Consider the following 27,222-nt stretch of genomic DNA (forward strand, 5'->3'; position numbering starts at 1 on the left):
TATTTTTTGGAGGTGGGGCCGTCGGTATCCCGGTGTAGTTGGCGACCTGGTGCCCCTCGATTGACTATGGTGAACCCAATAACCCAATATAACAGTGATCAAGGAGGCTCTCACACGGTCATCTTGTTAAAAGAGCTTATGTTACTTTGTGTGACATAAATGTTAGCGTTACGCAAGCGTGACCGAAGGTCACGTTTTTAGGTCTACTTGTTGTAGTAAAAGAAATTACAGATACATATAGTCAATATTAAAATGTTCGGCAACAGAGTTTTCTTGTCTCATCCACCTGTTCTTTGGAGATCTCTTAAAAAGCTTGACAGTGCTTGTGTTTTACAATCCACTCGTCGGTGTTTGGAAAATCAGATAAAACACTCTTTCTCGTGTTTGAGATATTACGTGTTGTTATCATCAAATCGTTCTGGGCGCCTAGTGTTTTCACTGTGGCATAATATTTCAAAGGCTTGTCTCCTAACCTTTCAGCTTTTGGCCTTAATTGTGGGCTCCTTCATTTATTTTTCCATAGACAACAGTCTTGAGCTCCCAATACTTTGGACCAGTCTCATGTAAATAATTGCCTGGTTTCTTGGCCTCTCTCTGTTTTTCATCTCGGTCAATCCGTTTCGGGTCACGTGGTCCGATCGGTTAATTTGTTAGTCGGGGATTAGCGTTAATCGCCTTTCGAACAACCGGGCCCAGACTAGCAGGAACAGTACTTGTACTTTCACATTGTTAACAGGCCCTTAAGTTGCAAGGACGACGACGACGTCAACGAAATCGTCAGAAAACAACAGTTATAACGAGGAAAACACTGGCTCTGCACGTGCATGACAATAATGGGGTACAAAAGGGACAGGCCTGCACGACTCCCTAGCGCACGTTTTAGGCTTTTTTTTTTTTATAAGGGAAGTGGTAAAAGCTACTATACTCGAACAGGACCCACCAAAACTAAAAATAGATGGTGCTCTCTGCCTGTATCCCCCTTCCCCAACCTCAAAAGATGGTGTCTTTATTGCATAGCCATGCACCCATCTATCCAGCAGTAAAAGATGACTGCGAGATTCAAACATCACTTTTCTTGTTCATCTTGCAACGCTGTGTGAACTAAAATTTTAAAGCCAATAAAATTTTGTCAGTAATGTTCACGAGATAGGCCGGGTGTCTTCGATAACCCCCCTACCCCAGACAAGGTGGGTCCTCTACGAACAAACTTGTTATGACCAGTTCCCTAATTTGGCTCTCACGGAGTATATCTTTGATTAACCGCCCTCTTTTGTAAGTTATGAGGGGTGGGTCTTTGCAGATTTCTTTGAGCGATGGTTAATTTTTGCTCTTTTAAAATGCCAGTCTTTCATGGGGATTTGTGGGCACTGCTGGGTGGTATTGTGCATCGAAAGGCAAGATTCATTTGTTCTCTTTTGGATATTGAAGGAGTGCCAGTTTCCTGTTTTCAAACTCTACTTCTGAAAGGGTCCTTTGAACAAGGTTCTCGGGATAACCTCTTTCCCGTAAGCATGATTTAAAATTTTTGAATTTCCTCTTCAAATATATTTTTAGAAAAGTTAATTGTTCTGAAAAGCATCAGAGCCTCGCGTTTGATGAAGCCTTTTTTGACCCTTGGTGGGTGGCACGAAGAGAAGTGCGTATATTGAAATGTTTCAGTAGGTTAAGTGCTTACGCACATCAAGAACTGAATTGCTTCTAAATCTTTCGCCTTTATAAATGTTTGTATCCAGAAATGTCGTTTCTTTTTCTGAAATTTCAGCCATAAATTTACTGTGGGGTGGTGTTTGTTTGCTTGCTCAATGAACTGCATTATCTACTCTTTGTTTAAGGTCAATTGGGAAAATATGTCACCTATATATCGTTTCCAAATGAGTGGTTTTAGTGCGCTTTGGTTTAAAATCTTAGTTTCAACCTTAGCCACGAAGATATTGCTCAAAAAGTAGAAAAAAGTAGGAAAGTGTGGAATTTATAGTATCCTCCCCGTACATTAGTTGGGCATTTTTCACTAAATCATCGTCTGCTCCGGGTGCCATTCATTTGATGGCCTCGTTAATTTCACCTCACAACAACGTGTAACGTTTCAATGACCATTTTTATTCTAGAGGACACATTATCCGTCTGGATGAACTTGTGCAAACATTCGTAGTTCGTCTAGAATTAAAGCTGCGTCCATAGTATAGAGACAGCCAAGACACATTAATGGAAGTTCGGCCAAAACAATGAGGTAAAATGGAAAATCTAGTAATACATAAATGCAGAAAATAACTGGAAGTGTCATCTGAATGGACGATGATCAAAGAGATAGAAGAAAACCGTCACATAATGGACGAAACGAACGTAAAAATTGCGTAGAAAGATGATAGCGGTTTTCATCAGATATTTTCAACTGAATAAAACTATTATTGATTATCTGTATTTTTTACAAGATTGATTTGTGTGAAAATCTACCTTGCAGATACAGTGGAACCCGCTTACATCATAGGCTTACACTGAAATTCTCACATCTTAATTGCCCGGCGGTGACTTACAAAAGGAATCAGAACATTACCCTCTCTTTAAACAATTAACCTCAGATCCGCTCGGGCATAAAAGAGCTAGGACACGACTGCTGTGCTTTTGGACTACCATCTTGGATGCAAATGCACAGAATACAAAACAACAGCAAACGAAAACGTAAGTCGAATATTTTAATTTCATTCGTTCTTTCTTTTACAAGCCCCTGTGATTGAACACGCTAACGTACTTTTAGACTGTTCGATTAAAACTGCGGCGGGAATTTTCATGAAAATATGCGTGAAGAAATTATCAATTCTAATATTATAAATATAAATTCTTATAATTATCAATTCTTTTAAGGTAACAATAATGTTATGCCATTCAAACTACGCATAAAAGCTGTCTCTATCTTCCAAACTGAGTGAGTAGCTGGATAGACACCCTGAGCTGTGCCGCATTTTTATCTTCTCCAGCATCAAAAATGCTGCAGGCAAATCTCCGGAGACTTTGGACACCCTTGATAACGGACCTAAAAAAAATGAAAAGAATGAAATATGACAATGAGTGACTGTGTGGTAATTTTTAGCTCTACTTTAACACGTTACTTTTGTTTTTTAAAAAGGCAACGAAGAAACTGAAATGTTATTTATCTTTGTAATGGTGAGACTCGTTTCGTGATAAGTCGGTTGGTCTATTGTTCACTGAGTAAATTTGTCTATCAGTTTGTCTGTTTTTTATTGATGTTGTCAATAAGTCGTGGCGTTCGGTTCTTAGTTAGTAAACCAGCTTTCCAGAGGAAGTCGTTGGTAATAATTTCTACTGTAGGCAACGCACCTGGCAGAGCCCCATAGGATTCTGTGGTTCGTTTGTTAGTGTCGATGTGTGACTATTAGGAATTTTCTTTCCTGACGTTTTCCTCACTGGCTTTTAAAAGCTATTTACAGTTTACCTTTGGACTTAGTTGTTGTTTTCGATTCCTGTTTCACCTTTTCGGGCGGGATTTTGTCTTGGAGCACAATCTGCGCAAACAACAACAAAGAGGAACAAGTTATGAAAAAAACAAAAAAACAAAAAAACAAAAAAAAAAAAACAACAACAACAACAAAAAAAAAAACCTAAAATAAAAAGAAAGTCGCCCAAGTAGTTTTTGATTTACAGCCTGTACCTCGCCTTTTGCAGCAGACATCCTTGCACAACAATCTGGTGCGAACTCCTTGCTTGATTGTTTGAAAACTGGATACTGAGAAAAGTATCGATGCGTAACGTTTAAAGCAGGCCAGAAATTTCGAAACTCGAATGAAGTAAAGTTATTTTCAAGTGACGTTTTCTTTGGTGTTATTGTCGTCGCTGCTTAAGCTCTTATAATAAGGCGGGGTGTCTCTTCTCGTTTTTCATGCGCGCGCAGTACATGTCTAAACGTCTTGGGACAGGCAAAAGCACTCTAAACCGGCGAGTCGACAAGGCGAGTTCTAACTGGACTCCAAGAAAACGGACTTCGAGAAATCTTGTATCAAGTCAACAGTACTGATTCGATGTATTTACTTTTATTTATATTAGGCAGGATTTTAAAGGGTTTCACCCGTCACCGCAATCCTGACAATGTGGCAACATTAATCCCGTGTTCGAGTCGTGTGTTGTTTGTCTTGTGATTTGTGACAATATGGGACTTTTTTTTAATCTTACCTTGTGAAAACTGAAAGGTCACGTTTTTAGCGTTATGTTACAAGGGACCGGTTTGTGAGTGATGCGACGGTTTGAAAGCTGAACACCTGTTTAAAGCAGGTCAGAAAATTCGATACTCGAACTTTCGAGGGTAAAACGATCATGGAAGTTTCTAAAATTGCATGTTCAGCAATGATTTCAATTCGTTCAACTATAACAGAAACGGCTAACCACCCAGGATTCGCTAGGAATCAAACTGGTGAGAGAGGCGTTCAAGTAAAAATCAAATTTGGTCATTTCAGGTTGTTGTTTTGCAGAGGATGGCAAGAAATTGACAAAATTTAGAAGTTTAAAAAATTTGTTCAACAAGCGGTTTGTTTTGTGGCGTTGTCGTCGCCGTCACCGTTGCGTAATAAATTAGTTCATTCAGTTAACCAAAGAGGAACAAGTTATCAAAAAAACCAACTAAAATAAAAAGAAAGTCGCTTAAGTGGTTTTCGATTTACAGCCTGTACCTCGCCTTTTGAAGCAGCCATCCTTGTACAATGATATGGTGCGAACTTCTTGCCTGATTGTTTGAAAACTGGATACTGAGAAAAGTATCGATGCACGCACTTTCAAGGTTAAAACGCTTGTGGCAACATTAATCCTGTGTTCGAGTTTTGTGTTGTTTGTCTTGTGATTTGTGATAATATGGGACTTTTTTGATTATACCTTGTGATAACTGAAAGGTCACGTTTTTAGTGTTACACTCTGTTTTTTTTTTTTTTTTATACGAACGTCTAATTTTGGAGCTGAGGCTGAACGTTCTTATATATATATATATATATATTTTTTTGGGAGTTGAGCCGGGCTGGAAACGTTCTTAAGGTGTTCTTAAACTACATGGTATACACTACATGTATTTCAGTAAATAAATGCGGACGAGAACAGAAAACCTGTCAAAGTGCATTGTCTGTAGAGATATGGTATCAAGAACTGCTGAATATGACAAACCGAGATGTGTGTCACCGTTGTTACTGTTATACAAAACATGCCCTTAAGTATTTTGGTTAATTTGCATTTGTTACCTTGATTTTATATACAGATTAGCAAAATAAAAACGTTCTTAATCGACTCTCAGCCTGAGGAACGTTCTTAATACGTTCTTAAAATTTTGGTTAATTTCAGCCTCGACGTTCTTATAAAAAGGGTTCTTATAAAAAAGACAGAGTGTACATTACAAGGGTTGTCCGCCTAGACCGGTTTGTGAGTGATGCGATGGTATGAAAGCCGAATACCCGTGTAAAGCAGGCCAGAAAATTCGCAACTCGAACTTTCGACTTTCGAAGGTAAAACGATTATGGAAGTCTCTAAAATTGCATGTTCAGTTAATAAGTTGCATGTTCGAATTTTGTGAATGTATTGTTTATCATTGGATGGCATTGGATATTGTGCTTGTGATCACGGACAAACATTGATCATGAGCTGTAATCGTGTTTTGCCAGTGAATCACTGGAGTCGCGCATGTCACCTGACGAAGATTCCTCTCCTTAAAATTTTATAATGACATAAAATTGTGAAGTGTAATGTTAGGATTGCGGTGACGGGTGAAGCCCTTGAAAATCCTGCCTAATATAAATAAAAGTAAATACATCGAATCAGTACTGTCGACGGGATACAAGATTTCTCGAAGTCCGTTTTCTTGGAGTCTAGTTAGAAGTCGACTCATCACTGACTCGCCGGTTTAGCCGGGTGCTTTAGCCTGTTCCAAGACGTTTAGATCATGTTTAGATACTGTGCGCGCGTGAAAAACGAGAATAGACTCTCCGCCTTATTATAAGGAAAGTTAAGCAGCGACGACAATAACACCAAAGAAAACGTCACTTGAAAATAACTTTACTTCATTCGTACTACTTCGCCATGATTTCAACTCGTTCAACTCATTTAACAGAAACGCCAAACTACCCAGGTTTCATTAAAAATCAAATTGGTGTGAGTGGCGTTCAAGTAAAAATTAAAGGGGAAGTATCACGAGAATTTGATGTCATTTGAAAACCCAAAAACGTTTGTCTGTGAACAGAAACGAGAAAATAATTGTATAGTTTGGTTATAAATTATCACTCCAGCGAAATAAAACTGTCGATTATTGCCTCTGGTCAGAGTAGGTCGGAAAGGATTGAAACTTAAAAAATGTTAGGCTAATTTTTTTCAAGTTCTCGCATTTTTGTTTCCAAAATGCGCTAGAATAGATCAAGAGAAATTCCTTTCAAGAATTGAGTTGATTTCTTCCGTCTCGTTACTCTAGAATTATTTTGTAGCTAAGTGAAGGTCTCATTTCACCATTTTTTAAGAGAAGAGGTCAAAAACACCATGATACTTCCCCTTTTAAATTTGGTCATTTCAGGTTGCTGTTTTGCAGAGGATGGCAAAGAAGTTTACCAAAATTTAAAACGCACGTGCAGAGCGATTGTTTTTGCTCATTAAGTGGTTTGTTTTGTGGCGTTGTCGTCGCCGTCACCGTTGCGCCGGAGTAATAAATTAGTTCATTAACACACTGACAAATCTATCTAAGTGCAAGCTGTAGTCTGTGAACAGGCTTCCAAGTTAAGTGGTGGCGATAGGGCGAAGACAAAAATCGAGCTCAGAGAGGAGTGGTGGGGGGGGGGGGGGTGGAATTTTGTGAGGTGATGTAACGGTTTGAAAGGTGAATACTCGTTTAAAGTAGGCCAGAAAATTCGAAACTCGAACTTTCGAGGGTAAAACGATTATGGAAGTTTCTAAAATTGCATGTTAGTTGCATGATCGAGTTTTGTATTGTGTATCCTATGATGGTATTATATTACTAGCGTTGCTTTATCTAGACCGGTTTTCTGAAGGTGATGCAATGGTTTGAAAGTTGAATATTAGTTTAAAGATGGCCGTAAATTGGAAAACTTTAACAGGTTATTAGGCCTCCCTCTTTAAATAATTAAGACTAAAAGTAACACCCCTCTGAATGAACTTTTAGTCTTACTTTTAGTCTTAATTTAATTTATTCTATTTCACACCTTTACTTTCTGTATAAATTATCTTTTCTGTTGCATTCTTACTTTATAATGGTGCCAAGATGACACCGAAACGTCGTTCCGTTTTTTCGCTAATTTTTATAGTCAACTGTATTTCTAAATTTTATCAATCACTAATCCTAAGGAGTCCCTGGAGGAGTATTCGTTTTAAAGATGGCGTTACTATTAAGTAAACAATAGGAGACCCGCGTTCAAATCACTGTCAAATGGTGAAACATTTTATTATTTAAGCAGGTAGTTCTTGGTTTGGGGTTTTAAAATATTTTTAGTTGGCCATTCATCCCAGCGCTGTCGATTGCATCTTGCATCTCCTTTATGGCGTTCTCCAAGCACTTCCAAACAATAATATATCACAATTCGCGAGTCGAGCCTTTATTTTATGACGACGAAAAACACAGAAAATTACTTCTTCTTTTACATGTGTTCTTTCTTATCAATAATTAAGGAGCAAAAGTGATTACTTCTGTGCTACTGGATTATTTTTTATTTCTTGCTTACTCTGTGATTTATTACTACGCTTCTTTCTTAATGTAACTAACTGGAATTATAAAAAGACTGATTTTGTTGTTTATTTTGCTTCATATTTATAGCGTTGCTATAGCAAGACAAGAGGGTTGCACACCGCTACTTTGGTCGCAACTTCCTCTTCTTCTTTGAACCGCGCTGAAGCTTAACATCGATAAAAAAACCAAATTAGCTTGTTGATATTGCATTGCATATCCACGATTGAATGACTCAATAAAACCATAGAAAATACATCGTGTCAATCTTTTACTTGTAGAAATTGACAAAAATAGTTTCCGATAAAAATCGATGATAATCGATAACAATCGATAAATCAATCCTTATCGATTTCCATCGGAAATCGATATCAATCGAACTAACGACTTTTTTTCTTTATCGATTCCTATCGAGTGGTATCGGAAATCGATATCGAAGATTGATATCGATTGCTATTGATTGTTATCGATTATCGGTTTATCGATTGACTACGCCCGGAGAACTGGCAATCGGAGGGTACAGTCTGTCTGCGCACAGTGGCGGTATCAATTTAGTTAAACAATGACAAGAAGCAGGGCAGTTGAAATCCTTTTAAAAGCACGTTCAGAGCAATATTTAACTAAGTTCAAAGAAAACTCGAGTACATAAGTATGTAGTCTCCTACGCAGCCGTTCTAAGTGACGTCACGTTGCGTGACGCGTGACGACACTAAGAACGGCTGCGTAGGAGACTAATAAGTATGCGGCCGTACTGCAACTTTTCACGTATTAATTTTTACAATGAATGTAGTATGCTACCAAGATCAAAGCTGTTTTGTAATTGGTTGTGTAGACTGTGCCTGCTCTCCGAGGAAAGTCTTTTTACTCCCAGTTGGGCAAGCGTTGCGACTGTGCACAGCCTATTGGTTGGGAAGTAATTTATAATTACTGGAAGATAACTTGTTTTCTCAACTGCAAAATAAAAAACCCTTAAACATTCCAGCCTCAAATCCTCAGAGAGTTAAGAATGACGGTTAACCCTCAAATTAAAAATCGCTCTTATTTTAAAAAAAAAGTATAACTCGAGAAGAGATATTTGAAGTGTTGTCACTTGGCTATTTTCGCTCGCGCCAAAACCTGAGTAAACTCATCGAGTATCAGGCCTTCCTAAGGCTGGAGAGGTGGGGGAAGGAGGAGGTCCAAAAGAGGAAAGAAGACTTTTTTCCCCCCTCTCCCCCCCCTCCTCCTCACTTATCAGCCTGATACTCAGGTTATTATCCCCGCCCATAAAGCATAGGAAAGGCATCGTCAGCTTCTGCGAAAATGGTCTGACCAGCAAATTAGTGGGTCGCCCCACTGGAATATTCTTGGTTTTAACGTAACGTCACCAAATTCTAGAATTCAAAACCGGGAGGCCTACAAAATTTTTACCTTCATTCAAGGAAAGATTACCTAAAAATATATCGTTTTACAATTTCTTAGCTCGATGTCCTACTTCCTTTTGAAAATAGAACAGTTTCAATTCCCCAGTTTTTATCGTGCGTGACATCAATAGACGGCCGTGACAGAGCTGTTCAGTATCTTGAAAATGCCTCTTTGGGTGATTTTCAGCATTCTGAACAATTTATGTTTGAGGAGAAATATTTATCTTAACATTCGAAAATTCACAAGGGGAAACAAACTTCTTTTCTGGCAAAAGTGAACTCCAGATGTTTTTTCCTATTTCCGGCCGCCATGTTCGTGCCACCAACATGGCGTCTCCATACTAGCTCTATAAATTTGTGTGAAACATTTTGTCAAATAACTCAAGTACGGAATAGCGCACAGACCTGACACTTGGACAGGTTTCTTATTTACTTATCATCTATTACATGTCAATTTTTTGGGTTCATTCATGGAATGGTTTCAATTTTTTTTCACGCACACGGCAATCAGTTTTAATTGGTTTACTAGTGTTACTCCATTTACAAGACCGGGGCTTAATATTTTGATTGATTAGCTATTCTTTTCTACGAGAGGGGTGAAAGCCAAGGACGGGTCCCTCACTACCTTCAAATAATAATTAGCAGCCTTGGCCTTATTATTACAGGCAGTGTATAGGGCGGTTAGGGCTTTGAAAATTTCTCGACCAGTTATTCCTTCAGCTACCGAGATCAGAAAGAAAGCATACCGAGGGACACGCGATGGATGAAGATTGGTAGAGAAAGGAGGCAATGAGATTGCGTTGAGAAAGCTGGACTGAATTTCTTCACACAGTCACACAGTAACTAAAAATAGACCCCTAGCGGAATGGTGTTTTTTTTTTTCCTGAAAGCACTTCCCATGAGGCTTTGTCGGCTTGACGCGTAAGGCGTTTGTTCGAAAGTTGATGTGTGTATTCCTATTCGTCCTGAACAGAGATGCAAGCTGCAATGGAACCTTACGGTAATTTTGATCGTTTTAGAATTGAAGACGAAGATGATGATTTGGATGACGACGAATTCTCCTCGGGAAACATGTGTTTCAATGGTCGGCTTGTTATTTCTGGAGAACCGATAAATTTCCCAGTATTTGCAACGGGAGGTAATAAGCTTCAGTAATAGTCCGTACGTTATTAAGCTTATATTGCGGCATATTTTCACTTACGGTTCATTTTGTCATTTAAACGCTTTCATTTTCCGTATCATTGAGGACTCTTCATTAGGCTTTCATTTTCATTTAGAAATCTATCCTTGTTTCGGTTTGAAACTCTAGGACCTGCGGCGGAAATTCAAATATTTCCTGTTTGGTCGAGAGCGAAAAATACGATTCGTGAAACTGCGCCAGACAAAATATTAGCATTCCTGCAGACTTTGATTGAAAGGCCATGAGACTATATAGCTGCTTGAATACGGATAATATGGGACCGTCTTTGTTGTTCAACACGAAGAATCATTCTTTGGTGTCGAAATATGATGTGTTGTAATCTGTAACTTTCTAATAACGTTCTACAGTTGTTTGTAGATATCGCATGTTTATGCGTCAAAGCTGTTGTCCGTGGCATTTGTTTATATAATTTGTAGACATGCATTCACCAATGATTAGTTGTATTGCTCTTTCATGTTAAAAAAAGTTCAAAACTTACATTAAAAGTTTTATGAAGAAGTGCATGTGTCCCTCGCGTTGTGCAAGGGTGAATTTTAATATTTCCAGCATAGATATTTTTATAAATTTGCATTTGCCAGTGCAAAGGATTTAATTAAGTTGTGATGGCCTGTGTTGAACAATATAAAAATGGTAACTCCAAGACTACCCAAGACACTGAGACCTGATGAAAGCTTAATATATCTGTGGGGATTTGACAAAAAAAAAAAAAAAAAACTTTCAGAAGTCTTGGGTGGTCTCAATTTTTTAAGAGATTAGGCCTATTTTTTGTTTTTTGCATTCCCAATTGGATTTCAGGTTAGAAAGAATAGAGGGAGCATGAGCAGAAATCATTGTAAAGAAGTTTTTTTCTCTCCCACCTCCCTGTATACTACATCTTGTGCTTTTAATTTTTCAGTAAACGCTGGTTTCCATATGATTGCGGATCGCAGATCTCAATAAGGTTTGCGATCATATGGAAACACACTTCTGCGATCCTGCGATCACGATCGCAGAAGATAGAACCATGTTCTATCTCCTGCGATCGTCTGTGATCCCCTGCGACCAATTGCGATTGTGCGATCATATGGAAACCAAGGTTTTGAGATCCGCAATCGAAACACATCCTATAATATTTTGAGTTCTCTCCCGTGAGTCAACGCTCGTGTGTTCAATTGTAGGAACGGTCTCCATAGCAACACTTATTTCGTTGTCATCATGTCTGAGATTGAACATGTTAACGTTAGTAACGAGGAATTTATGGAGGAGGTTGCACGTTATGAATGTGTTTACCATTGCAAAAGCAAAGATTTTAAAGACAAGCACGAAAAGGCCAACTGTTGGGACAAAATCAGGCAGAAGTTTAATTTATCGGCCGGGGAAGCGGTGGCCAAATTTTGCAACATAAGAACTGCGTAGGGTCGTTATCAGAATCCAAAACAGATGTTTTTGATAGTTTTGGAGGTGACGACGCCGTTGCGTCATGACAAACAGAAGAAGTAAGTTTGCTTGCAGCAAAATTTCCTCTTCAATGTTCGTTATGTTGTCTACTCTTCAGCCTACACGCGTGTGTATATTTGACATTTCTGCTGACTGAAATGTATGGCTACGGTCGGTTCTGCGATTGTTGCAACTATATGGAAACAGCCTTGTTTGCGATCCTCTGCGATTGTTTGCGATCTGCGGTCTACAATCGTCTGCGATCATATGGAAACCAGCCTTTTGTTCCATTCCTCAAACATCAATAATTGATATTAATAATTGATGTCAATAATTGATGTTAGTATTCAATTAACTCCAGACTGAAGATCCCCGTTTGAACTCGATGCATCAAGGGGGCTTGTGGTGACAGCAGTTGATGATGAAAATTAATCATTGCTATGACTGTCTATTTTAGGACGAGGCATTGTGTATGTGCCTGAAGATGACAGCAGTGATTGTGAAGGCGACGAAACTTATGATAGTATTTGTAGAGGCCATGGAATATCAATCAATACTGACCCTCAGAGTATCAAGTTTGAAGTCTTTTCAACTAGGATTCATGAATTTCAGCACAAACAGTGTGTGGTAGGTCCTTTATGCTGGAAATATTATTGATGTAATGACTGCTAGAAAAGTAAAGTCGCTGGTCTGTGGTTCTCAAACATTTACTTCGAAATCAGATCTGCCTGTTTTAGCATACTTTTTGCTTAATATTTTCATCTATTCTTCCCTTGTTTTATTTCTTATTTTAGTTTTACTCTCTTATGGTATTGAAAACAGAAGGCATTGATAAAGACAAAGCAGCAATTGAAAGGAGATACTCTGACTTTGCTACCCTTTACAAAGCACTCAAGAAAGCCCATCGTGAATTACTAGAAAAAGTTACCTTTCCTGGAAAAGTATTTGGTCAGAAAAGCAACTTGAATCCTGAAGTAATTGAATCCAGACGCAGTGCCTTTGAGGCTTTCCTGCAGAAGATCTTCCGCAGCAAAGATGCATGCCTTCATCCTGCCTTTAGAGAATTTTTCTATTTGCCAGAATTGCGAGATGCAACAGAAAAGCTGAGAGGAGGCGAACTGAAGAATAGCTTGAAGCTCTTATTGAACAGCCTGCATCTTCAGGTGAAGTTGTGTGACCAAGTAGGAGAGGTGATTGCTACCCTTGGAGCAATTGTCGTTATACATGAGGCCCAGAGTAAGTTTGAAGAGGCAGAACGTTATGCAACAGCTGCAATAGAGTTAGTACAAGGGGATTGTTCCTGTCCTTATCTAATACCTCTACTGGACACAGCAGCCCAACTGAGGTGCAAACTTCAAATGGACAAGAAAACCATTGAGAGGCATTTGAATCGTGTGCAAAGAATGAGCGGGATAGAAGTGGAATACACTAAAACGCTGCGAGAACTTGCTGTTACAAGATTTGACAAGTAAAAATGAAGTAACTGTTTTATATGTACAGAGATACTATATAGTGTTAATAGTTACAATGTAATTGAATATCCCATCTTTACCGATAATTATTTAGTGATCTAGGGTTTTCTGTATGTTAGGAATTTATATAATTTTCACATGCAACAATTTATAGTATAACATAGCTAGTAAATTTGTGTAATCAAATTCAATTGCACGTACATACTTCATATTCCCATTGCGCATGCTGACAACATACAGCTGTAAGCAAACAAATCACTCGAGACGACATTTAAACTACTGCGTTGAAAATGTTATAAAACAATGCGCTATGCGTTCATTGAGACATGAAACATACAGGAAGTTTGGAGAAGCTAGAGTTGCTCATGGCTATGACTCGAGCAACTCTTACACATCTTTCGTGCACTACAAACTTCCCACGTGCTTGATATCTCGATGGATGCTGACACATGACCAATTGTTAAATGAAGTACCATATACTTCTTAAGCAGTGGCTTGAAGTTATCATTAATGTCATTCCTCATCTGTTAGTCCCATTCAGGCCTGTAGCCAGTGTGGAGTTACATGTAACCAAGGTTATAGTTGCCTTACAGTGTAGTTAGTAAACATCTTCAATTCAGTTAAGCATGTAAAGAAAGATTTTATCCAAAGCAATCATATTAGTTGTTTGTGCGGGATTTGGTAGAAGATTTTTAATTTCTAGACCTGAGCTACTCATTTTTTTAGAATTTGTTCAGGATTGCATTTGATGTAGCTGGGGCATAGGGTGGTTAAAATATTTTGGACCAATCCAATCACATTACATTTCATGGGAACACCTTAGAAAAGAGTTTGAGATTACTACTGGTCTTCCAGAGTCATATTATGGTGTATGCAAGGCTCCAAAAATTTGCATTATCTACTACTTGTTCCAATGGAAGGCTAAAAAATTAAATAAATTTGCTCATGCTACACATTCCATTATAGATATAAATTTGTATCTTCTGAAGTCGTCTGCTCTTGTCCTGTTTTCCTCAGACAGTTAAAACTTTTGGTTTGGCTATGGGCCTGGCAATGATCCATTTTCACAGAGGGACTAGTTTCATTTTCTTTTCCAGTTTACTAAATCATGGATTTTATCAAAAGTGATTAATGAGATAGTGGTCCAATGTTTTGTATGATACAAGAATAGCTGCATCTTTTGTGAAGACAGCATGACTCATAAGTGTAAGGTTTTTCACTTATGTGAAGCAAATAAAAAGCAGTAGCATTAGATGGAACCACTTTAAGTTACCTTATCATTAACATTTTAATGATTTATACAATGTTTTGGTGTACAGCTGAGTTACTTATATTTAGTGACAACTGACGGAAAACAACAACAGCAAGGTCAGACCAGTTTTGAAGGTCTAAAATTTATACTCCTGCAGAGGAGATTCATGACTTTTTTCAGTCTGTACACAGCTTTGTAATCATGAAATCAAAAGGGACCTAGCAACAAGACGTTTGGAAGGTTCCTAAAATCTTTAAATACATACATATCTTATTTGATGGTTTAATATGTGCAGATATATTGCAAGTTGCGTCAATCCTGTTTCTGCTGTATAATTTGTAAATAACTTAATTTAATTTAATTTGATTTATTTTGTAATTGTAATTATTGTAATTTAACAGGGAAGAGCCACCCAGTGGATCTGTTAATAAACCATTATTACTATTATTATTATTATTATTATTATTATTATTATTATTCTTATTATTTTTCCAAGCCCCAAAGGGGTGGGGAAAAATATGGGCAATGAGCAAAATGTCCGCGCGTATAATTTGTATGTAAAACCATCGAATAAGAGATTCATTATTCCACTACAAAAAAATTTGATTAACATTATTTTGGCCTCTCTTTTCTTGTAAGAGAGTTGAAATATAGCTGGCATTATCTGTCCATCAGTCTATGGTGCGTGCGAATGATGTAAACAACACAGAAAGCCAGTGAAATGTCGTTGTCCGTATTCGCTCTGTTGTAAACTGGTCAAACCGGGGCGCTACAGTGTATTACAGTCTGATATTTTGCGCTTTTTCTTGACCTTATTTGGTGAAATGACATAATGGTGGAATAATAATTGTTAATATATTTTCTGGAACAATTTTGACAAAGAGGCCATGGATATTTTTCATGGCAAGAGAACTTAGAATACATGGAAAGGTAAATTAATTTTATTTTTTCCTAGCATTTATTGGCTTACTTTATTTTTGTATGAACAACTAGAAATAGCAGATCTGTACAAGGTTTTCATACTAGTAGTTTCATATCTAGTGTTACGGTTTAGGGTTAGGTTATTTTTACCAATACAAGAAATTATATTAGAGAGCAACATTCAGTTTGTAAAACATTATTTGACCCCTGGAAATTGCTCATGTAATGTAAAGATAATTTTAGTAGAATAATTTTTCAAATTTGAACCATTGCTATATAATGAATGCTTGTGTCAAATCACCATGCACTTATCAGTGCAAAACCCAACATTACCCTTGGCTTAAAGCCCTTCAAATGCCTGTCCTGGAGGCCAAATTTTGAGCTGCATTTAATAGCCGTTCATGCGTTGTAGATAGAGGTCTGTTTATGATACCTTCAAAACCTCTATAATTTGAAGCCCCTTTTGAGTGAGCTATTTGCCCAAAAAAGCAAAATCCTGTTATTAAAAACTCCTGAACTCCCACAAACCAGGACAAAAAAACTTGTGTGCGTATTCCACCACACTGAAAGCTAAGTCCGGCTCAAACTACTCACCCCTCCCCAGCAAATATCAAATTCCTCACTTCCTGGGCGTGGTACAAACTCAAATGCCTGGTCTATGTTAGAGGTTCGAATAAATTATTGATCGGTGTATTATACTATAAGTTGTACCTAGAGACTCTGCCATGTAGCCTGACTTCATGACTTGTGTTAAGCTAGATACCATGAAAGCCCTATCAAGCCCCCCCCCCCCCCACTCTACTTTCCCTTGTCAGAAAACACAACAGAAATACTTCACAATCAGGTATACCATTGGTTAAAATGCCAGTCAGCTGTTCAGACTGTCTATAGGAAAACATGGTCTTCATAATTTTGTGCAGAAGTATTGTTGTGCTAAGGCATGTTCATAAAATATTGGATTTGTGATACATGTCCCATTGGTGGTATGGTGAGCTTAGGCCACCTCTTGGAGCAGTTATGGATCACCTAGTTGCATAATATATTATTTTGTAAAATTGAGCTTGTTCGAAACTTCATTTGAAATAAGCCCCCCACTGTAATAAGCTACCCCATCTTGAGACTTTTAAGAACAACCCTGACACCCCTTAGGGGTCTAATAGAGCTTTTACTATAGTTACATGTACCAAAAGTTGTTTAAACTGAGGCTTAGCCTATTTACAGAATACAGTGCTAGTTTTACTTGAGTATATGGGAGTCCACAAGCTGACTTGGCATTTTTCCAGTGACTGTAGATGAGCCACAGAGCTGAAGAGCCACTAAACTATGCATCTCTTTGTTCTATATTTAAGAGTCTGTTAAACCCTAGCCTTATTCTCAGACGTCCGAGGTCGTTTGCGTTGGCCCCTCACTTCTCTTCCTTAGGGCCGCGAATGACCGCGGACGTCAGAGAATCAGGCTAGTGAAACCCTAAGTTGACTGAAGATCCACCAAGTCAATTAAATTTTCAATTTTCCTTTTACCAGTGTTGTGGGTACATAACTGTGCATAGTTGATAAAATGTTTCCATAACCTGGGTACGTGCAGACAAAACTTCTTGCAAAGGCCAAGATGTCAATTGGGATGCAAGAAAGGGAAGCCTTTGGTACCCAGGGTAAACAGGGTCATATCAATCGTAGGAAATAGAAATAAAATTGCTAATTTTGGACTGAAGTTGAGAGAGCCCCCCCCCCCCCCCCCCAACCCAGGTGTATTTCCACAATTACAAATCAAATTGCTATTTTTGGACTGAAGTTGAGAGAGTAGCCCCTTTCAAATGAGAGCCCCCTCCAAACCCAGGTGTATTTCCACAATATGTAACCTGCAATCAGGCCAGATTTTATGTCTTCTTATTCAGTTGCTTGTTAAAATTCACACTTCCCGCATCAATGGTTTGCCAAGTGAACAAAAATAGAGCCTGATCACAGGTTAATTTTAGTTTTATGCTGGTTAAGAGTACTTACCCAGCTGTCATCTTCATGGCTTTGGTATAAAAAAGTGTAGCTTTAGGGCGCCCCCTGCCTCTCTCCTCCTGGGCCCGGTTGCTCGAAGCATGGTTAGCGCTAACCCGGGTTCAATGCCATGACAACCTATAGGTTTTAATACCTCTTAACCAATGGTTAGCACTAACCATGCTTCTAGCAACTCAGCCCTGTTGGAAGGTACTTGAGTAGGTTTTGGGTATGTGCCGCCCAAGCCTTATATCCCTTTCACAATACTGTATTTCAATTCTGTCAGTCGTATAGCCTTATCTGTAGAGACAGACCCAATAGTTTTTGTACTTTCGAGCAGTTGTTGTGATAGATGATGAATCAGGTGGCCTCGCACACAGTCGTTTTTAGGAGACTCGTATTACAGCCTCCCCACGAAAAAAAAACCTTAAAACGACTGCGTGGGAGGCTAATGCATTTTGTCATCTGTTGTGAGTGGTGTGTTACTTCCAGGATAGGCTGAGGATAATAGGGTGTTGGTAAAATACGTGATCAGGGATGGTTGTGTCTGTGACATATGCGTGACGTCTACATGACGGTTTCAGTGGTAAACTAATAGAGAACTTAAGCACAGGCGTGTTTGAGTCACGGACTGCAACCGGAAATTGAATTTTCCCCCTTCTAGAGAGTTTTCATGCCATCGCGTTTCTAACGTCAAGCCGCAGTCATCACCAAGATATTTTCCTATCCGTGGTAAGCTATAAGAAGCAAAACCACGCCAAAAAAGGAAACATTCGACTTCCGGTTGCCGTCCGTGACTCACGAATCAAGGACCTCGAGAGTAGACTGGGAACCAGTCAGCAGCAAGATCTTCCCATTTCTTCCCATAATGCTTCACGGTGAGAGCTCGCGTGGAAGTAAACACGCATTTTCCGGTGTATCGATGAACATGAGTAAGAAATTTGTAAATTTTCAATGGAATCGCGCTGGTATCTAGATGATTGTACTGAAGTAGATCCAGATGGGCCGTCAGAAACCTCATTGGACAGCATTTCCTTCAATGGACAGCTTGTAAATGGCGTAGGTCCCATAATTTACTCTGGAGGTTAGTCTTTGCACTCGACCAAATCGAGTATACTTGTAATGTTGACCAAGGCATAATCACGAGAAAGCTGAAGTCAGGATAATGATAATGTGCAGTTCAGAAGATAAACTTTAACCTACTACAGTACTTTGAAAGTACACTTTCTTCTAGTACATAGTCTTTATGTATGCAAGCTTAAATAACTAGTTTACTTTCCAAAATCCCAAAATGAAAAGCAAGGATGATGTATTCTTGCCAAGCAAGGATGATGTTTGTGGCCCACAGTTTACAATGATCCTTACATGAAATGTACATTTATACAATGTGACTTCGTTCTTTAGGTGGGGGTGATTAAAAAGGTTCTTAATTCGGAGTTTAGCCTGGCTCTTCGAGAATGTTAGAAACTGAAATGAAAAGATTGATTCATCATTCGGAATAAAATAAAAGACTTAAGTTATTTATAAGTTTATTCTGTTCAGATATAGATTTCCCCTTTCAATAATTGTGAACCATACCTCCTGAACATACCCCTGGGGATCTGCATTTTTTTTTCCCTTCTTGCCATCCAAGTCCCCACAGGACAGAAAGTGACAATTTCACACCCAGGGACACTTAAAGACATATTAACCTGAAAACGAAAATTCTTTCTCACAAAAAGGTGGAAAATGTTGAAGCTTGATCCTATGTTTAGTGTAACCAATCCTGGAAAATTTACAAAACAGCCATGTTTGTAATTTAAGCTAGAAGGCAAAATTTTCTTCGTAGCCTCTCTTTGTTCAACTTTGAATGCTCATTGCTTGCGGTAACTGTCTTTGGAATTTTGGATGTATTCCAGCAAATATTTTTTAAACGTCTTCCAAGGAGAGCGTAATATTCCCATTTTTGGAGACTTCCATTTGTGTCCAATAGGTCGTCCATCACAGACGTTGTACATTGCTTTAAGTGAGGAAAGTTTGGAAACTTTACTTTTAACGTTGGTTGTGTTGGTTAATTGATCTTGATTGGATGCAGATGCATGTGTTTTCCTAGTACCCCCTTTTAGACGCAAAATCCTGGATTTTAATTAATTCTACCTGTGACCCATACAGATTTATTGCTAATTAGGGCTGGTCCACACAGGCAATAAAATAGGATTCAAGTGGAGTAGGAGTTGGAAGCATAACAAACCTTCCATTCCAGTGTGAACAAAAAAAAAAGAGACAGAATCTCAATCATAAACTCAATGGAATCAGAATTGCAAGCATCAGAACATTTCATTTTTCATCCAATTCCGCTTTTGATTGCGTCACTTGCGATCAAGTGTAAACTGGTTGATCAGAATCGGAGGTGCAAGCAGAAGAATCCACCAATCATGTAGCTCATTCCCAATCCCTTTACACAAGATTTAAAATGGAAAACATGGCAGCTTTCTGCCATTTTGAACGAAAGTGAGGCTTGGGTTTCTGCACTTTACCGGTAGTTATATTAATTTACAGTATGTCAGAAGAATCTTTTGTTTCTGACTCCAGCTGTGATTCCACTTCCGTCACTTTTGTTGCTAGTGTGAACCAGGCCTCAAGCAATAAATTAAATTATCATTAACGATAAAAATGCCGTGACAAAAATTCCTCGCAACTGCAGCTGTATTCCCAAATTGATATGTCTGTAAAAAAAAAAGAAGAAATATAAGGAGAATTTGCATGTTGATAATAATTGCAGCTAAGACTGTTACAAAGTAAGTGAATGACAGCCAGAGAGAAATTAAACCTTTGTAATGTTCAGTGGGTTAATATTTTTGTTTACAGAGAAAGGCATCGTCTTCTTGGATGACATTGAGTCTGACGAGGAGGATCAAGATCTTGATAGTCTTGATTCCATTTGCAAAGGCCATGGCATATCGATCTCTTCTGACCCTCAAAGTATAAGATTTGAAATTTTTTCGACAAGGATAGATCAACAAAGCAAGCGTGTGGTATGTGTTTTTTTCTTAGTGCCTCTTTTACTCATGTTGTGACAGTTTTAATAAAACTGATGATATTGGACAGATACATACAGCATGTCAGTGATGTATGTACGTAACATATTATATAAAAAGTGAATTATATAGGGGTGTGAAGCAACAAGTTTTGTCTTCTTGTTGTTGCTGTTGCTTTTTAGGCAGTAGCTCTGGCTTTCTAATACACCTGCTAGTGTTATTTTATCTGCAGGAGTGGGAGGTTGGAAAGGTTTGGCATATCTGATTTTTGTGAATGTTGCAGAGGCCAAGACTATTGGTGATGGTCCAATTACTGCTTTTTGGGCTACTTATGTCACTTTGACTTTGACTTATTTGGATAATTGCTCCAGTATTAAGGGTGCATGGGGACATAAGAAGACAGATCCAATGTCTTTCTGGTTCCTGTTGTCTAACACAGTTCCACAGGTTTTGGGAGCTAGTAGGATAACATTGCAACTGGTGGCAGTAATTGTTGAGAAAGCTGTAGGTTGCATACATATTTGTGATGGTCTCTCATTTATTCATTCTTTCATCTGCAGTTCAATATATCATATGCTTCAGTTCCATCACTTCACCTCTACAAAAAATAAAATAGCTCAGTTGGTAGAGTTCTGCACTGGTATTGCAGATTCATGGATTGGAATCCTGTTTGAGCTTGGATTTTTTCCTTTCTTGCATACATAACTTCAATTTTCTCTCATTTGATCATTCTTTCATCTGTAGTTCAATATAAATTTATACATTAATTTTTGTATGTTTTATTTCCAAAGCTGTTGGTGTGTATGTGAAAGAGGCCCTTCTGAAACTAACAACTGCCAATGTTAGAGTCATTTTTCCATGTTTAGAAAAACAAAAAACAAAAACATAAAAAAAAAAAACAAATAAAGACCTGAGTAGCCTCAGGGTGTCTAGAGATGATGCAGTTGAAGGGCTGAGTGTATAACCATCTTATGTTTACCCATTTTTCATTTAATTTAAAGGTGGCTGAATTTTTGCATCAGGCCCCAGTTGTTCAAAGGCCAGATTACTTTATCGAGTGGATAAGTCTCTATCCGACAGTTTCAATCTGTGCAAAGATTTCAGTATTTCCTCATCAGGGCAAAAAACTTTTTTTTATTCCACTTGTCCATTGGACGAGTAACGTTCAGATTCTGGTTATCCGAAAGTTAAATTCACTAGTCCGAAATAATTATTTAAGTGAATAACAAAATATCATAAAAAAACGTAGAAATTGTATAATCTGTTTTGTACCAAATCTTGAGTATTTATTTTAATGGTTATTTCAATTTATGTTGTTCTTTGCACTTTTTAAACAACACTATTTCATAAAGACCCATCAGGAATCACTCACATTCTTCATACACGACTTGAGAAAATGCAGGACATCTAATGAGGCATTAAAACTGCGATCTAAGATGAAACATATAAGTCTCGGCAATATTCTAAGGCTATTTTCAAGGAAATCATCTGAATCATGGTGAAAACCAGTGGCAGACGATCCATTGATGCCGACATAAAGCCGGCTGGCTTTATCGGCTGCTGTCGGATTCTTGCGGCACACAATATAGAACATTTCATTCTTCTCCACGTCAAATTTAACCCAGGGAATTTTTTTTTTCCATGTTGGTTGGAATTTGACTTTCTTCATATTTTTTCACTTTTTCACTCTTAGGATGTTCCTCTTTGCTGGAGTCAGGTTTTCTTTTGCTACCGATTTTCCATAGGTCAAGCAGATTAGCCGACATCTTGTACACTGAGTGTGAAAATGTAGCATGTGATCTGATTTTATTTTGCATGTTTTTAAAGTGGGTAATGTGACATTTTCAAAGTTTACAAAGTCCAAAATGCTTGGGAACTCAGACCTCAGTAGAAAAGAACATCTTTTTTAGGCAAACTCTACTCGTCCCATAGGACAAGTGCTTTTGGAAATCCACTTCTCCAAGATATGAGAGTACTAGTCTCGAACGGGCGGACAAGCGGAAGTTTTTTGCCCTGCTTGTGCACAAGTGAATATGCACACTCTAACCACTGATTAGTTGGGGAGTATACGAAAACCGTGGACAACATTTAATGTGAAGTATATTTTAGTAAAGAAGAGTGCCTTATCCAGCGGATAAAGTTATCCGGTCTTTGAACAACTGGGGCCTGGCCTTCAAATTATTAATTATTTAATCAAACAACATTACTTTTTTTGTTTGTGTGTTTGTTTATTGCTCCAAAACATCAGTTGTTCCACATAACTTCTTTCTTTGCTTTTCTTTTTTTTGACTTGATATTTTGGTCTTATTTTTTTCAAAACTTAGCGTAAACCAGCTGAACATATTGAAGGCCACATCCCAAACATCAGACACTGTTGAGCAAAACGAAAAATCGGCCTAAAACTCTACATTTAACAATTATTCCATGAGCGTGCATTGGATATAAGATGATAGATAGCCAACAAGGTGAAAAGCGCTGAGTTGGCTGTAATCATCTCACATCCAATAAGTGCGAGTGAAATAATTGTTTTATTTAAACAATCAAGAAATATTGTTAGATCTTGCTGGTTTCTCTTGGCAAGAACAACCAGAAGACCGTTTTAATGGTCGCTATTTCTCAGGCATGTTATAATGGCTCATAAAAATTTGGCCGCTTAAGTCAATCAAATCCCTGGAATTGCATTATAAAATGATCCAGTTTTTAATAAAAGACCGTTATGCTAACTATCAGCCCTTCATTAATAACATTGAAGCTCTATGATAACTACCGACAAATAATCATTTATCCTAACCTGAAATTTTCGTTTCAGTTCTACTGTGTGATGGTCCTCAGAACAGAAATGGGAATTGATAAAGAAAAAGTTTCGGTAGAAAGAAGATTCTCAGATTTTGCAGCTCTGTACAAGGCACTCAAGAAAGACGTTCCTATGGTCGTGAAAGACATCAATTTTCCAGGGAAAGTTCTAGGTCAGAAAAGCAATTTAAACCCTGAATTAATTGAATCCAGGCGTATGGCTTTTCAGAAATTTCTACAGACAATTTACCTTGACAAGGAAGTCCAGCAGCATTCAGCTTTCAGAGAATTTTTCTATCTACCAGGACTGCGAGAGGCAACTGACCATCTGATAGGTGGTGAATTGAGTGATGCATTAGAACTATTCATAAACAGTCTGCATCTTCAAGTTAAGTTGTGTGACAAGGTTAGAGAGGTTATTGCCACCCTATCTTCAGTTGTTGTTGTACTTGAGGCCCAAGACAGATGGGAGGATGCTGAACGTTATGCAATGGCAGCACTAGAATTATTGAAAGATGATTATTTGTGCCCTCATATGATTCCTTTGTTGGACACGGCAGCAGAACTGACGAGGAAACTTCAAATGGACAAGAAACCTTTAGAAAGACATTTGAGTCGTGTTCAGAAAATGACGGGGATTGATGTTGACCATACTTTGTCACTACGAGCACTTGTAGTTATGAGATTTAACAAACCTACGTGAACTGGTGTCGCAAGAAATACTTGTGCAATCAAACCTCTTTAAGGATAGTGTCTTGTAATATTGAGGTACGTTGTATTTTTCCATGGTTTATGACTGTGCTAGAAAAGCAGATTTAGCAAGAGATAATGAATCCGAAAAGAAAATTGAGCTCGTTAACTATGCATTTTTTAATACAAAACAAAGTATGGAATTTTTTCCTAAATTGAAGCTTAATAATAATGATAATAATAATAATAATAATAATAATAATAATAACAACAACAATTACAACAACAACAACAATAACAATAATAACAATAATAATAATAATGATAATGGTCTTCATTTCTCATCATCGTAATTATCTCTGACAAAAATGCATGGTTCCCCACAATTTTCTCTTTGGATTTTTCAATAACACTTGCTAAGATCTTCTTTTACCACAATAGTCATAAACTGCACAAAAATACCTTTGAATAGTATGCGCTGTCCACCCAAGATGCGCAGAATGTATGTGCATTAGCAAAAGGAGGCACCATCTTTAAAACAGACAGCAAAAGAACACAGTTGAATGTACATAGAAGATGCCCTTATTATATAGAGGTAGAGTCAGTGTGAATTTTAGTAGGGAGTGTCTATATGATAGGGGTGGTAATTGCTTTGTAAAAATATATGGATTTTGCAAAAATTGTCTTAAAAGTTAACCTAGCAAACTGGTGCCAAGCATAGTCTTGATTGGTTTTGGCTTTGCTTCTCATTGGTTGAGAAAATGGTGCAAGTTTTGCAAACCAATGAGACAGTTTAGTAAAGCAAAACCAAAGCAAATGGAAATTACTTTTTAAATGCAATTGAGAACCAGTCTGCTTGAGGTATTATTTATCTCTGTCCAGTACAAATAATATACGATACACATTCAAACTCAAATTATGAAAATTAACTTAGCATTCACGAGGCTATTGCTACTGCTTAATGATTGCACCAAGCGTAGTCTCGATTGGTTTTGGCTTGCTTCTCATTGGTTAAGAAATTGGTGCAAGCTTTGCAAGCCAACAAGAGAGCGTCCTAAATCAAGACCAAAGCAATATTGGAAATTACTGGTACTTTTTAAATGCAATTGAGAACCAGTCTGCTTGAGGTGTTATTTATCTCTGTGGAGAACAATTAATATACGATACACATTCAAACTCAAATTATGAAAATTAATTAAGCACTCATGAAGCTTTTGCCACTGCTTAATTACTGACAATATGTAAGAATTTTATATTTGGTGCAGAGTTACATGATGTGGAAAAATTCTTTGGAGAACAGGAAAAAGAGAAATAAAATTAATGTTGTAAATGATTCAAATGTTTGGCTTTATAACTGAGCTAATGAGGCAAATTGGCCACTATAGCATATACATAATTATATATATCTTATTTGATGGTTTTGCATATAGTCCACATGGATATTTTGTGAGCAATGAGCAAAATGTCCGCTGATATTGTATGTAAAACCATCAAATAAGAGGTTTATTATTCCACCACAGAAAGATTTTGTTATTTTGGCTTTCTTTTCTAGAAAGTGTTGAAATACACCCGGCATTATGTATCTGTTCATCAGTTTTGGCACATGCTAATGACGTAAACAACACAGAAAGCCAATGAAATGTCTTTCTGTAGTACATGGTTCAAACCAGGACACTACAGTAAATTACGGTCTTATATTTTGCACGTTCTCTTGACCTTATTTGGTGAAATGATATAATAGTGGAATAATAAGGTGACGTATTTAACTTGCTGACTTAGTTGATGAAACCAAACATTCATTTTCACTCTCCTGCCAACAAAGCATCACAGTTCCTTCAGAAACTTTCACTCTTTGTCCATTGGCTGTAAATGATGGTGTATATAAAATACATCTAACAAATATTAATATCTATTTAATACTATAATAGCGAAGGATCATTAAATGCCTTTGCTTTTTTATTAACCATATATGTAAAAAAAAACTGGAAATAAGATTATTATTATTATTATTATTATTATTATTATTATTATTATTATTATTAGGCGTGGTTACTAGCCACTGTTTGGGAAAATGAGCCTGCACTCATCCCCCCTCTCTTCTTGGGGAGGAAAGCTGGTCCCGAGAGAGCGGCAGAAATTGAGCATAGATTATTATCTAAAATAAAATGTTCAAAGCTTTATGTAAATTAACTGTAAAAAAGTCAGCGTCTTAAATTATTACAGTAATTAAAAAAAATATATCAAATTATTCTAATTTATTTGCAGACAAGATGAAAAAAGTTGATCAGTCTCTATGTCATCATAATGCCAAAATTTGTGAAGCTAATTAAAAGTAGTGAAGGCAGACTAGAACTTGCAATCAGACTCGATTTAAGCTAAAGTATTTGTCTAATTTTGTTTTTGTACTCCTAAAACGGACCCTGCCTTAGCTAATTACCTTCACAATCCACCATACAGAAAAAGATAGTGGCTGTACATTTTATCATAATACCTTGCGAACCTTACACAACAAATAGGCACAGAGAAAGCCAAATTTTGGGGGTGAAATTCGCCCCTGTACTGACAACATTATGTGTGCTAGGTTGGAAGTTTTTAGGGATTTCGTGCGCTAAGAATTGGTAAATGTACAAGTCACCATCTTTTTCGGTACAGTGAAAATGGCATCATGATGACACCAAAACGTTGGGTTTTTAATCATCAGTTTTGGTTTCAATTGGTTCTTTTTTGTATTAATAAAGAAATAAATTATAAATAAACTGATATAAATAGAATATATTTTTGGAGCTGTCAATTTTTCCAGTTGTTCAAAGGCCGGATAACTTTATCCGCTGGATAAGGCACTATTCGGGGTCTAAAATATACTTCACGTTAAACGTAGCCCAAGGTTTTCGTACACTCCTAAACCAGACTGTGGTTAGAGTGTGCATATTCGCTTGTACACGACGAAATACTGAAATCTTTGCACAGATTGAAACTGTCGGATAGTGACTTATCCACTGGATAAAGTTATCCGGCCTTTGAACAACTGGGGCCAGATGTGTAAACCTGGGGATTTTCACAAGTAATGGAAGAAAAAAAAACCCAGAGGTTGGTGCCCCAACACTGGCCCCGGTTGTTCAAAGAGTGGATAACTTTATCCCGCGGATAAATCGCTATCCAGTGGGTAAAATGTATCAGTCGGAGTACATTTATCCCCTGGATAGCATTATCCACTCTTTGAACAACCAGGGCCTGGAGATTTACATAAATGCTTTAAATTCGAATACTACAGAGAGCAACAGCGTTAAAACTATGACCCAAGGTCCTCAGTGGACAAACTTCTTAATATGTAAACAAGGCTGAAAACTTGAACCTTCTTTTG

At 37.6% G+C, this 27,222-nt stretch overlaps 2 protein-coding genes and 2 long non-coding RNA genes across 5 annotated transcripts; 2 read left to right on the forward strand and 2 right to left on the reverse strand.

The window, feature by feature from the left end:
• Window positions 1–2,677: 2,677 nt before the first annotated feature.
• LOC146478043 (uncharacterized) lies at window positions 2,678–4,894 on the reverse strand. 2 transcript variants are annotated; one of them, XR_014865230.1, is made up of 3 exons: window positions 4,677–4,894; window positions 3,449–3,518; window positions 2,678–3,028 (listed from the first exon to the last, which is right to left on the reverse strand). It is a non-coding gene; the product is annotated as an uncharacterized LOC146478043 (long non-coding RNA). The 2 variants fall into 2 exon arrangements; XR_014865231.1 differs by lacking the exon at window positions 4,677–4,894 and adding an exon at window positions 3,665–4,415.
• Window positions 4,895–10,016: 5,122 nt separating this feature from the next.
• LOC146478044 (sorting nexin-20-like) lies at window positions 10,017–17,081 on the forward strand. Its single transcript, XM_085112755.1, has 3 exons — window positions 10,017–10,249; window positions 12,186–12,355; window positions 12,523–17,081. The coding sequence occupies exons 1-3, from the start codon at window positions 10,087–10,089 to the stop codon at window positions 13,198–13,200; spliced, it is 1,011 nt and encodes a 336-aa protein (XP_084968881.1). The 5' UTR covers window positions 10,017–10,086; the 3' UTR covers window positions 13,201–17,081.
• Window positions 17,082–17,400: 319 nt separating this feature from the next.
• LOC146478045 (uncharacterized) lies at window positions 17,401–19,152 on the reverse strand. Its single transcript, XR_014865232.1, has 3 exons — window positions 18,940–19,152; window positions 17,556–17,661; window positions 17,401–17,435 (listed from the first exon to the last, which is right to left on the reverse strand). It is a non-coding gene; the product is annotated as an uncharacterized LOC146478045 (long non-coding RNA).
• LOC146478046 (sorting nexin-20-like) lies at window positions 18,235–26,634 on the forward strand. The gene is made up of 3 exons (XM_085112757.1): window positions 18,235–18,445; window positions 20,209–20,375; window positions 23,188–26,634. Exons 1-3 carry the CDS (start codon window positions 18,316–18,318, stop codon window positions 23,872–23,874), a joined length of 984 nt encoding a protein of 327 aa, XP_084968883.1. The 5' UTR covers window positions 18,235–18,315; the 3' UTR covers window positions 23,875–26,634.
• Window positions 26,635–27,222: the final 588 nt, after the last annotated feature.

The sequence above is a fragment of the Pavona decussata genome, unplaced genomic scaffold, assembly GCF_977016875.1.
Source record: "Pavona decussata unplaced genomic scaffold, jaPavDecu1.1 SCAFFOLD_67, whole genome shotgun sequence".
NCBI classification, from domain to species: Eukaryota; Metazoa; Cnidaria; class Anthozoa; order Scleractinia; family Agariciidae; genus Pavona; species Pavona decussata.